Below are 13818 nucleotides of genomic sequence, written 5' to 3'. Positions count from 1 at the left end.
GATTGAGAGTAATTGCATCCCTTGGTCAAATTTCAGTTTCTTTTATAATCCTATCATATGTACTTAAACTATGAATTTATCTACCAAATGATAGGTAGAAAACATAGGTATTTAAGCAACCTGTGTGCTTTTTTAATATGTGCTTTTTTCCTGAGTGTGTAGCCTGAAGTGAATGGGCAAAGTGCGACCCGAATCATAGTGAGGGTATATAATGATATGATTTTTTTTATATCACATGATCCATAAAAGCAAGCCAACAACTGATGATTTGTTTACTAATATGTGTTTAGTGCCTACTGGAGTACAGGCACAGTACTATGTGCCGAAAGGATTAACACCTTAGTTTTATGCTGCAGATAACACATCATCTTCATGTTCATAAATAAGAGCATTTCTATGTCAGAGGAGTACAAGAATGTCAAATTTGATAGGATAGTGTTTATTATTTGCTCTCAGATATACCATAGTAGTTTATTTGAGATATTGGTAAAACATTAAAAAATTAAAATACTTGGTAATTCTTTTGTGCAAGTATGGATACAGCTGACTTGTTCTGTGTGGCTGGAAGAATTATAAGCAAGAGTTTCCATCTGAAAAGATCTCATATAGTATGCACTTCTTGAATTTGCTGGTCCTAATAGTGCATAGCTGAGTGCCATAGCATTTTAATTTTACCTGTCTTTATATCATGGATTATGTTTCTCTTTAGGTTTCTATATATGCTGTACCAGAAAAGATTGGTCAAGTTCACCATGCCTTGGACACAACTGTAAAGCTCCTTGAGTTTTATGAAAATTACTTTGAAATTCAATACCCACTTAAGAAATTGGGTAAGAATTTAATAGAGGCTTTGATTTTTATTGCAATTTATAATGAAGATTTGCTTTACAAATGATTTTTTTGCCAAAATTATTTAAAAAACAACCAAGAAACATTGTTAATGCTGTAAAAATTACATTTGTTAAGATTATTTACAATCCCTAAGTTTTCTGAACATATATAACTTACAAGTTTATGGAGTTGTAGGACTATGCTTAGGGCTCCATCTGGAGTTGGACCAACTTCCAAGAAATTTTTGATTCAAATAATTAAAAAGTACATACCAGGAGCCCATGAAAGTAAGAAGATGGAAGTTCCGTTCAGTGTGATGCTGGTTCTGAGGGATGTAATGAGATTTGACCTGGCTTTGTCTTGCTTACTCTACTTTGATTCATTGTCAGGGAAATGGCTATTTTTTTCTTTGTTAAGGGACCGTGGAATTGTTGATTGTAGTTAGAGTTTTCCTACCTGGCCCAGAGTCAGAATAAATCTCTCTCACCTGCCAGGCCCATAGACCTCAGACCCAACCAAGTAAACATATAGAAACTTATATTGCTTATAAACTGTATGGCCGTGGCAGGCTTCTTGTTATTTAGGGTTTTTTTTATCTTAAATTAATCCATTTTTATTAGTCTATACTTTGTCAGTTGGTTCGTTGCTTACCTGTACCTTACATCTTCCTTGTCATGGCGGTGGCTGGCAGCGTCTCTCTGCCCCAGCCTTCCACCTCCCAGAATTTTCTTTTCTCTTGTCCCGCCTATACTTTTTGCCTGGCCACTGGACAAACAGCATTTTATTTATACAGAGTGATATCTATAGTACTTTTCCTTTTTTTTTTTTTTTTTTAAAAAGGAAGGTTTTAACTTTTACATAGTAAAATTACATATAACAAAACAATTATCAAGCAAGAATTATAGTTACAATATCTAGTCTATTTGTTTTGGCAAAATTAATATTCTATCTATCCTATATTTATGAGTCTAAGGTTTTATATCTAACTTATCTTTTATCATAACTAAGGAAAATTATACCTATCTAGTCTTTAACTACATCAAAGACCTCAGAAGGGTATAATATTACCTGAGAACCGGGAGAAGGATGCAAGTAACTTTCGGGAGTCTTGTAGGGTAGACAGAGACAGCTGGCAGCCTGGACAGTCACCTAACGTTCCTTTGTAAAGTTGGGGCATTTGTCTTCAGCCCACAGGGCTAGAGTCTCTTGGTCACTTTTTTTAGTGTCCTCTAGAATGTCTGGCAGTTTCCTCTGTGAAGCAGGAACCTGAAGGACCATTTTGTCAAGCAAAGTTTAGTGGTCACCTTTCTATGGGTCCTGTACGTCCAGTCAATCAAGCAGTCCAGGCAAGAACAGTTTCTTGCCCAAATGGCTATTTTTGTCAAGGTGAAGATAAACTCTATATGAAGTGTCTTCAATGCCCATCCTCCTCTCTGAAGTAAATCGGTGCTGCCAGGAGTCACTGTCCAGAAAGTCTAAATTTTAAAAATATTTTAAATGCCATATTCTGTAGACCTTTGAAGTGTTTGAAGATTACCTGTCTATTTTTAAACAAGTTGTTGCTCTTTAGAAGTAAGTTCATTAATCTACCCTTTCATCCTATTATATCTATATCAGTTGATCATAAAAGGGTTTGGTCAGGTCTTCCTCAGCTAGCTGACAGCCAGGTACAGAGCATGTAGATCGAGGAAAATGAAGATTCTGTGTGTTAAATATCATGGAAGATTTCATTGTCTTTACTTGGTAAAGTATCTTGACTTAGGGAGTTCCGTAGATGAGAAGTTGATCTCTTCTTTCATGTTATGTCCAGATTTGGTGGCCATTCCTGACTTTGAAGCGGGAGCAATGGAAAATTGGGGCCTGATTACATTCCGAGAAGAGACTCTTCTGTATGACAATGCCAGTTCTTCAGTAGCAGATAGAAAATTGGTTACTAAAATCATTGCTCATGAGCTGGCTCATCAGGTATTACCAACCAGTGCATTACATGTAAAGCTCTAGAGTTTTAGTAAACACCTGTATAATATTAATTATATTACTATTATATGGTTTTAGTGTTGCTATTATATAAAAAATATGCTTTTTTAAATACAAACTTAATGATCAAGGGAAAATAATATGTTAGAGCTTCATAATTAAGTCATTTTCACATCCATTGTCTCATCTCACAAATGTCCTAAGGTGAGTGGTAATCCCATTTTACAGGTATAGAAACTGAGACTCAGCTCTAAGGAATGACTTGTTTAAACGTACACAGCTAGTAAATGGTAACCTTGAAGAATAACTGTGTCCTCAGATTATCTTTTTTATACCCCAGTGCTGGGACCAAGCCCAGAACTTTGTGTTTGTTAGACAGTACTTTACCACTGATCTCAATTCTCCAACCCTGGAATATCATTTTTCCCTTTATAATACATATCTGCATCACATCTGGCAACTACCAGCTGCTCAGTGTAACCTTGTAGGATAGAACTTTTTCCCTCAGTTACACCATCTTCTTTATTAAGACAAAACCTTCTTACTGTGTAGCTCATATTTCTCCTGCCCCAACTCCTAAGTACCAGATCATAGCTGTGTGGCTCATACCCAACTTCTTGAATCACAGTTGTCAGGACCAAATTTCTTTTTCTATTTCCTGCTAGAACTAGGTTCTCTATTAATGTGAGAGAAGGAGCTTTTCCCATATAGAGTGAAGAAATTCTTTGTATAAGATTAAAAAAGAAAAGAATTGTCCATATATATCCCCATTCCCAAAATATTATCTCTGTTGTGCCCTAGGTATGAGATGCTTTTCAGTGTAGGGTGTGCTTTGGGAAACTGTGAAGTGGCAGTACATGAAGGAAGACTAGAAAGTACTGTGGCCAGTTAACTTGGTCTCAAACATCATCTGTAGATGACTCTGTGACCCTTGCAAAAACTTCTTGGCAAGCTGATAAATGAAGCATATATTTACTGCTGTAAATAGGCTGGAAGATAAGTTGTCTTTTGTGAGTTTTTTTTTTTTTAATCCTGTTATTTCTGAGACACTCATTACCACTTAGACTGTTTCTCTTATTTTTTTCTTTTGTTTAGGGCTTATCACTCATCTTCCTGTTTTAAGATAGTATCTTAGAAAAAGAAATGATTGAACTCTCAAAAGTAGTTTTGTTTTATTGTAGTAATAACCTTATTTTTTACTACTGATGTGAAATAAACCCCAGACCACACTGATAAATTTGTATACCCTATGACCACTTTATATTGCAGGTATTTTAAAAAGAAGTTTGTGTGTGTGTGCGTGTGCATGTGTGTGTGCGCATCTGAGTGTGTGTCTGTGTATGTTCTGTCCATGTGAGTGTATGAGCATGTGAGAGCACATGTGGAGGACAGAAGTGCATCAGGTGCCCTCTTCCACCACTCTCTACCTGTCCCGAGGCAGGGTCTCTTTCTAAACCTAGAACTCACATTTAGTGAGGTTGGGAGCCCACAAACCCCAGTGATTTGCCCGTTTGTACCTCCCTGGAGCTGGAATTGCCGACGTTTGTGAAGAATCACATGGTGGCTTGTTACATGGGTGCTGAGATCCAAACTTAGATCCTCAGAATTGCAGGGCAAGTGCTAACTGCTGAGCCATCTTTCCATACCCCAAAGAGACCTAGGAGGGTGTCTTACCTCATGCCTTCTTTTTACTACCATGTATAAGAAAGCATTTAAAGATTTCTCTGATTTTGTGTGTGTGTGTGTGTGTGTGTGTGTGTGTGTGTGTGTGTGTGTGTGTGTGTGTATGCCCGCGCCAGCTTTCTATAGGAATGTTACTTGAATCTTGTGTGAATCATGTGCCTTGAACTCAGATAATGGAAGAGAAACCTGAAATCCAGACCCTCTGACAATAGGAAAATCTTTAGTTGTTATGAATAATTACATATATATGTGCATATATATATATACATATATATATGAAAATAACCTTACTAACTTGGTATTAGATCAGATAATTTCATTATCTAAGAAATCTCACTTTAATGAAACAGCTTAAAATTGTCATTATCTATATAATCTGATGTATATTTTATGTAAAAAATTCATACACATTTTAATAAATAAGTATATTCACAGTCTTTCCTGCTTTTCCCATTCAGCTAAGGTAAAATGTTGAAGTTTTTATTTTACTACTAAAATAAGTTTATACAACTTTTAAAATCCTTTATTTTTTTGGTACAGTTTGTATAATTTTAATAAGTCTTTAATTGCTCTGGATATAGTTTATTTTTAAGACATTTTAATTTGATTATCTGTAATTAGCCTGATAACTAATCCAATTAAGAAATTCCTGGGAATATACATGTCATGCTAGTTACTAGCTTGTCTTTCCTACAGTGGTTTGGTAATCTGGTTACAATGCAGTGGTGGAATGACCTGTGGCTAAATGAAGGCTTTGCGACTTTCATGGAGTATTTCTCTGTGGAAAAAATATTCAAAGAGCTCAACAGTGTAAGTACTGTGTTTCTTTATCCTATGAGGCAGGAATATCGAGGTTATGAGTTATATTTACCATATATTTTCTATGCATTTGAGGTAATGAAAATTTTTTAGAAAGCTATAGCAAAATCTATAATTCTGGAGATTTTACAATTAAAATCACACTCTTGCTTATTGATGTAGTTCATTGAACATTGAAATAGTTATGTATGATCATATTTTTTACTTTAGGATGAATATTTTAACTGTTACATTTTTAAAAATATAGTTCTTTTGTTTGAAGGAATTTAGATAAAATTGGAAATTTTGTTAAAAAAACTTAAAAATCTTTGTATTAAGCGAAATGAAATGAAGACCGCTGTCAGTACTGCTTTTTCATGTTGTCACTGAGTGCATTCCTTCAACAGTTTTTAAACTACATGCAAGTTGCTATTAATTAATTAGTTAATTAGTTTTCCTTGCTGTATACAAACCACACATCATACTGTTTCAAAATCTTGAATACTATTCTGTTATAGAGAATCATTATGTTGTGAGTTGTATCATTAGAGTTTGGAGATATTTCCTGTACTCACAGCTGTTCATAGTAAGCCATAATTTGGCAGATATTGCTGAAATAATTCAAGCATTATTGGGAAGGAGAGGGGGAAGCACGAAACTTGGGTCCCTCAAACTGTAGGAAAACCTCCCACATAGAAATGTTTTCAACCCTAAAATTCTGTGACTTGGTGTTAGACTCCTTACAGACATTATTCAGGTACTTGCAGTAATACTTTTGAGAATTTCAGGTTTAACATTTCTGTATATAGGGCTTGATTAAAACTGCAAGTAATTTTTAGTTAGAATACTAAGTAGGTAGTTTAAATCATGTGTGCTACGTAATTAAGCGATGAAATACACAGTTTCACCACTTGGGGGTGCCCAGAATGCTTAAAATTCTAATATACATTCTAGGGGAATTCTTGGCTGAACCCTCTCTCTATGCTTTCAGACTGATTGTACTTTCTTTAAAATAACCTTAACTAAGAATTGTATATTGTTTTAACAGAAACTCAAGGTAAGGACCAAGTTTCTGTCCTAAGTTTCAACTTTTAAAAATATACTTTAATCTTCATTGAATATTTATCTTGGATATTCAGATTTGGAAATTTGCTTTTGTTAATTGTATATTCTTAATTCTACAGTTATACTCTTCTTTTGCAAATGTTAATTCTCATGTCCCTCAATTCTAAGTGCAGTTTTAAATTTAAGGAATATTCACACACTGTATTTTCAGTAGTTTATATGCTAAAATTTAGTGAACGCAGGTTTTTTCATTTTGTAGCAATTTGCATAATTTATATAAATGCTATGATTGCCTTTATACTGGTCATGACTTCCTACTACTTTACTTTTTTTGCTAGTATGAAGACTTCTTAGATGCTCGATTTAAAACCATGAGGAAAGATTCCTTGAATTCATCCCATCCAATATCATCATCTGTTCAGTCTTCAGAACAAATAGAAGAGATGTTTGATTCTCTTTCCTATTTTAAGGTATTACTGTGCACAAAGAAATGTGATTGTTTGTTTGTTTGTTTGTTTGTTTGTTTTGAGACAGGGTTTCTCTGTGTATCCCTGACTATCCGGGAACTCTCTCAGTAGACTAGGCTGGTTGTGATATCAGCAATCCTCCTGGCTCTGCCTCCTAAGTGCTCGGACTAAAAGCATGCGCACTACCATCCAGCTAAGAAATATACTTTTAATAGACTTTAAACTCACTTTATAAGTCAGCAAACAACCTAATCCTTATTAAAAATTGAATAAGTACTGCTTATTTGAGTATCCTATTAAAGTTTAAACTGTTTAAATTTTAAAGATGTAAAAGTCTGTTTAAATTTTTGTCTTAATTTTTGTGAACATTTCTTTCTCTGTCTCCCTCTTAGTCAATGTGACTAGTGAAGCAGATCCTGTGAGAATTCATCTTTCAAAGTTAGTTTTCTGTTGATCTACAAGTAGAATGTGTCCTGAGAAAAGAAGGTCCTGAGCAAAGCCCTTCATTGTATTACTCAGAATTGAGATATTTTCCAGAATCAAGATCACCAAAATAATTAAAAATTTTATTTTAATAATTGACAATTACTACTACCCTTCAGGTTGTGAGACATAAACACCAGGTTTATGGATGGAAATAGAAGCTCTGTTGGGATCTGAGCAGATTGGGGAACAGAGGAAGTATGGTGTCAGTGTTACTCAGAGGGCGGTGTTAAAACTGATCAGCCATGCATCTATCTATCTATCTATCTATCTATCTATCTATCTATTTATTTTCCCTGATTAGCCCTTTATATTTGGTTGTCAGATTACTTGGCTAGTAAATCCCTGTGCTAGATAGAGAAGAAACCACATTGAACATGTGAGAAGAGAACCCATGTCATCAAAAGGCTCAAAATTGGGTGGTAAATACATGTGGAAGAGCAAGAGAAGTTGTATATGCTAAAGTAGGACAGAGAATTTATGCATGCTGAAGAGATGCTCTGAAGACAAATGAGGTTTGAAGTGCCTCTGAGAACACAGGGTGGGACATAGATGGAATAGTGCTCTCTGCAGAGAAGAGCTAGGAGTGCTGATGGCAGCTGGGACATTTATGAAGAGATGGGGCCAGAGTGAGTTAGGAAGGTAAAGGGAGCATGAGCCTCAGCTGCAGGAGGTCCTGAGTGTCATGAGAAATCTGGGTATTTTTAAATATAATATTGATTTGATTAAACTTGATATTTAGAAAACTGAGATTGGATTCAGTTTACAAAGTGGATTCCAGTAGGAAGAGAACAAAAATAGGACATGGCACTGGACATCGGACATGCAGTGGTGGATGTTTGAGATGAGTAGTCATAACAATGAGAAGAGAATAGATTTAAAATAAGGTGAGGTTTGGAACTTGAAGGACTTGGTAACAGGGTAAGTCAGATAAAGGCAGTGCTTTTCAGATTCAAGCCTTCATCAGGAAGGAAGGAAATTATAGTACTTGTAACAAGAAATTGGGAGTTTAATTTGGTCTAAAAATATATACACTAATTTCCCTTTATCTGCAGTTTTACTTTCTGTGGCATCAATTACCTATTATTAACCATCTTATGAAAAATATTAAAAGTAAAGGTCGAATAATAAGCAATTCATAAATTTTAAACTGCATGTCATTCTGAGTTATGGGAAAAGCTCATGTTGTGTATGCTTCCCACCTGTTCACTGCTAAGTACCATCTCAATTATCAGATTAACTGACTCAATTAGGGCTATGGTCAAGTAATTCTTATTTTATTCATTGAGTGATCCCTAATGCACAAGACTTGTCTTATTACCAAAGCAAAGGTATGAAGTAGTTCCTTTAAGTGACTAGGTCAAAGTTCTTAACCTTATAAGAAAAGAAAAATTATAGGTCTGTCTAGCTAATATATTTATTAATAAGATATTTTGAAAGAGACTACATTCACATGACTTATTACAGTTATTGTTTACAATTATTTATCTTATTAATAATTATTACTATTGTATTATCTAATTCATAGATTAAATTGTATTGTAGGGGAAAGCATAGCATATGTAAAGTTTTGTGCTTTGTGGTATCTGGCATCCACTAGGTGTCTTGGAAATTATCCCCTGTGGATAATGAAAGTACTGTATTCCAGTTTTTTACTAGAGTGATTTTTAAAGCCCATATTTGAATGGTCAGTAAGGAAAAGTTTAAAATGTGTTTCTGTTGCTATACAGAGGTTAAATAAAGTTGTTATTCCAAGACATGTTATAACTGCTCTGACACCAATCTTCTAAAACCAGAATTCATGCCTTCTGATCATGAGATCAGTAGCATACTTAATCCCCGACAGTATGGTAACTAACATATTTTACAGTTGGAAATTTGGCCAATGTCAAACATTATTGAGAAAAATAGAATACAGAATAATTTTAGTATTTTGTTCAAGAAGAAACAAATGGCTGAGGAAGTGTGTTTGACAAATATTTGTTCTTCATAGTCACCAAGCCACTGACACAGTTTACCTTGTGAGGTTTCATTCATTAGCCGGTTTGGAAAGTACCATGTGCCAATCACTGTTCTAGACACTGGAGATTCTTCAGGAGACCAAGTGGACAATGTTTCTTTGGGGTATCCATTTCATGGTTCAAATGTAGAGGCAGATATTAGATAAATAAAATAATTAATAGGCACTATATGAGATGAAAGAAAGAAGAGAAATGGGAATAACAAAAACTGCCATTTGATATAGCATAGTTGGGGAAGGCCACAAGTAGGGAGGGAATATTTGTAACCCATTTGAGAATGAGGCTTATGGGCTCCTGGGGACAAATATTTTAGGGAGAACTAATTAAAGTATATAGACCTTGTTTGCAGAAAAGAGTTACTGTCACAGTGTTAGAACTGGCCTTTGTTAGCTTACCTAAAACCCATACCTGAATGGTCAGTAAACCTAAAAGGCTATTCCTTCCTTAGCTGGTATTTGGCAGTCCAGGTTTGGGGGGCAGTTTGTAATGTTGATGAAAATTATTTACTTTGCCTAAGCTATACCAAAAACGTCATTACACTAAATGTCTTCTATTCCTTGGGAGCTCGGGAATTTGGATATATGCAAATCAGAAAGTACTTCTATGCCAACCCTTTAATCCAAGATCAAAAAAAAAAAAAAAAGAAGTTTGGATGTTGAATTTCTTTAAATAGTGACCCTGGTTAACAGTTTTCCATACATTAACACAGCTTGCTAAAGGAAAGAAGTACATCCTGTCTACTAGGAGAAGGCTCAGGAAGATGGATGCCTAGCTTCTGTTGTTCAAATTTCTAAGTCGTCTTATAATTAAAACTCTGAGCCAGATATCAGGGTGAAAACTTAAAGATCAGAGAAGCAGAGCAAGTCACAGCCACCACCTATTACCTCACCAACTTCATGAATCCTCTGACTGAAATCCTCTGAGTTCTCACCCAAAAGGGTCTCAGCTGAACTGCCTTAGTTCCTGTCTCCTCACGCCTTATATAACTTTCTCTACTCAGCCATGTCACTTCCTGGGATTAAAGGCATGAGTGCTTCCCAGTACTGTGATTAAAGATGTGTGCCAATACTGCCTGGCTCTGTATCCAGTGTGGCCTTGACCTTAACAGAGATTGGATGGTGGTAGGATTAAGGGTGTGTGCAACCACTGCCTGACCTCTATATCTAATCTAGTGGCTGGTTCTGTCCTCTGATCCTCAGACAAGTTTATTAGTGTACACCATATAGCACCAAAGGCTTCCTTTAGACTTCACCCATGTAACTACTCCTCAGATGATTCTGCCTTGAATGTTTTTATTTTATTAGATTATAATTATGAGCATGCCTATCAGCTGAGTTTTGTGAGTTCTTTTAGTACTGCATCTAACCTGGAACTGGTGTTAGGAAGTTCCACACAGCTTAAGATGACAGATTGCTTTTCATGATCAAGTATTATTGGTGAAATTATTTAGGCCACTCCACGTAGTTAAAAGGGAGGTTTATTTTGTGGGGTAACTTACAATGAAGGGGTAGGTTGCAGGGTCTGGCAAAAGGTATAGTGCAGTCCGGCAGTGTTCTCTGGAGAACTCTGCTCGGTCTACCTCCAGTGTCCAGGGTCCCGCAACCAAGCGCGCGACCTCCTCTTGATCCTCTGTCTTCCGCTCCCTCCTCTGCCCCGCCTTGTGGGCGTGACCATTACCGGTTGGAACTTCCCGGCCAATGCTGGGATGGCTATCCACTACAAAGTATAATGTAGGAGCAGGGTATTTGAAATAGAATAAGCAATGGAAAACTAATGGATGAAGTCAACAGAATTATTAAGCGAAATCATTGTGAAGTGTAATATATAATAAGGGCCTTTTATTCTATGTGAAAAAGAACATTTGATCAGGGAAGTATCATGCTATTTCTTACTGTTTTAACAATTATGCCCTATGTTTAACATCACATGAAGTCCTGATGACTGATTAGGTAGTTGTCATGGATGGACTATGATTGTGATGAGATATGAGATATGGTTGAACCTGGAATGTGTTACAAAAGAAATCTAGTAGCATTTGCTGATAGATTATATGTAGAATGTATGAGTGGAGTCAAACATAAACTCTTGAATGCTATCCTCCAGCCTTCACATTTACACATACACACACACACACACACACACACACACACACACACACAATAATAATAATAATAATAATAAAGTTTTCTCTCACCAACAAGAAATTAGAATTGTCATTTACTGAAATGGAGAAGACTACTGGATAAGTAGAATTGGGGCAAAAGAAAATTGAATTGTTTAGTATGAGATGTATATCAAGCATACAAGTGGAGATACCAAATAGGTAGTTGACTGTTGTTGGTTGTTTTTGCTCTTTGATCTTAGCTCTTTGCGGGCTTCACCACCCAGTTCCCAAATAAGTCACACATGGAGGCTTCTTCCTAATTATAAATGCCTGGCCTTAGCTTGGCTTGTTTTTGCCAGCTTTCTTAACTTTAAATTAGCTAAATTAGCCCATCTACCTTGTGCGTCTGGGATTTTTCCTTTTCTTACTTCTTTAATCTTACAATAATTCTTACTCCGTGGATGACTGGCTGGCTGGCCTCAGAGCCCTCCTCTCCTTGTTCTCTTGCTTTTCTTCTTTCCTCTCAGATTTCTCCTTCTATTCTCTCTACGTGCCAGCCCCACCTGTCTTTTCTATGTTTTTCTGCCTTGTTGTTAACTGTTCAGCTCTTATTAGAACATCGGGTGTTTTACACAGGCACAGTAACACAGCTTCACAATTAAACAAATAGAACATAAAAGAATGCAACACATCTTTGCATCATTAAACAATGTTCTACAGCGTAAACAAATGTAACACATCTTAAAATAAAATTCTACAACAGTTGAATGTAAGTCTGGATGGAATACAGAAGTAAAATTTAATTAGATATATAAATCAAGGGGTTAAAGCCCCTAGATTTGAGAACAACTATAAATTAAATTTAGGTGGCAAAAATTAGAGGCTTGCTGGGCAGTGGCAGCACATGCCTTTAATCCCAGCACTCGGGAGGCAGAGGCAGGTGGATCTCTGAGTTCAAGGCAGTCTTGGGCTACAGAGTGAGTCCCAGGAAAGGCACAAAGCTACACAGAGAAACCGTGTGTCAAAAAAAAAAAAAAAAAAAAAGAGGCTCAAGGCTCTAAAGAGCAAATGACAGGGCACACCAAACTTTAGTCAATGGGAAGATAAGATTCAGTAAAAAAGACATGACTATAGCTTTGAATTAGAGGTGAAATCCCAAGGCTGGGTGCATAAAGACTTTCAAGCAGGAATGGGAAATCAGTCATATTAACTGCTATCAGTGCATTATTGATAAGGTGAGTAAGAGATGTGGGATTGGTCCTACACCAGAAAATTCACCAGTGTCCTTGGTTATAATATTGCTAAAGGAGTAATGGTTAGTCTGTGGTATAAAAGAACATGGGAAGAGAGCAAATGTAGATGACTGTAGAATTTTAGTATAAATGAGAACTAGTGTGATAACTAGAAGAGAGGCATGAAATTAAGGAAAAGTAGAGAGTCAATTATGTAAATGTTTAACTGTGTGTGTTTTTTAATGGGAATAATGTACTATAAAGGAGAAAGTTCATGTAGGAAAAAAATGGACTAGTGAGAATAAAAATGCTTAAATTTATAGAATAAATATAACTACAGAGTGAAAACTGAGTGGAGTAGCTATTAAATTCATCTGGACTTATAATCTTTGTGTTTTTTTTTTCCGTATGGTTTTTAACTTCTTTTTTTTTATTACCTGTTTTAATTTTATACATCAGCCATGGGTTCCCCTGTCCTCCCCCCTCCCACACCCACCTCCACCTTACCCCAGTCTCTCCCCTCCATTCCCATGTACTCCAGGACCAAGAAAACACTGGGGACTCATTTAAACCTGGTGGATTCAGTACAGGCAAGTCCAGTCCCCTCCTTCCAGGCTGAGCGAAGTGTCCCTATGTAACCAGAAGGTTCCAAACAACCAGCTCATGCACTAAGGACAGGTCTGGGTCCAGGTCCCACAGCCTGGGTGCCTCCCAAACAGATCAAGCTATTCAATTGTCTCACTTAATCCAGAGGGCCTGATCCAGCTGGGGGCTCCTCAGCCGTTGGTTCATAAAACATGGGCTTCCATTCCATTGGCTATTTGTCCCTGTGCTTTTTCCAATCTTGGATTCAACAATTCACCCTCTTGCAGTCCCTCCTCTTTCTCGACAGTTGGACACCTGGAGCTCCACCTGGGGCCTGGCTGATGATCTCTGCATCCACTTCCATCAGTTATTGGATGAGAGTTCCAGCACGACTGTTAGGGTGTTTGGCCATCTGATCACAAGACTAGGTCACATCAGGCTTTCTCACGACAATTGCCAGCAGTCTATAGAGGATATATCATTGTGGATTTCTGGGGACCTCTCCAGCACTCTGCCTATTCCTGTTCTCATGTGGTCTTCATTTATCATGGTCTGTTATTCCTCGCTCTCCC

General features: G+C 36.6%; 1 protein-coding gene across 1 annotated transcript in view; it reads left to right on the top strand.

The window, feature by feature from the left end:
- The window catches only part of LOC118570282 (leucyl and cystinyl aminopeptidase), a 106673-nt gene that overhangs the window by 58336 nt on the left and 34519 nt on the right, over positions 1-13818 (top strand). Inside the window, exons 5-8 of the mRNA XM_036168680.1 lie at positions 710-830; positions 2642-2796; positions 5188-5301; positions 6693-6824. Of these exons, the coding sequence (XP_036024573.1) occupies positions 710-830; positions 2642-2796; positions 5188-5301; positions 6693-6824 (522 nt within the window). The remainder of the gene's footprint in view (positions 1-709; positions 831-2641; positions 2797-5187; positions 5302-6692; positions 6825-13818) is intronic.

Source organism: Onychomys torridus, chromosome 19 (assembly GCF_903995425.1).
Source record: "Onychomys torridus chromosome 19, mOncTor1.1, whole genome shotgun sequence".
In the NCBI taxonomy this organism is placed as follows: domain Eukaryota; kingdom Metazoa; phylum Chordata; class Mammalia; order Rodentia; family Cricetidae; genus Onychomys; species Onychomys torridus.
Note: the sequence above shows the minus strand (reverse complement) of the source record. Positions and strands in the feature narration are given on the sequence as shown.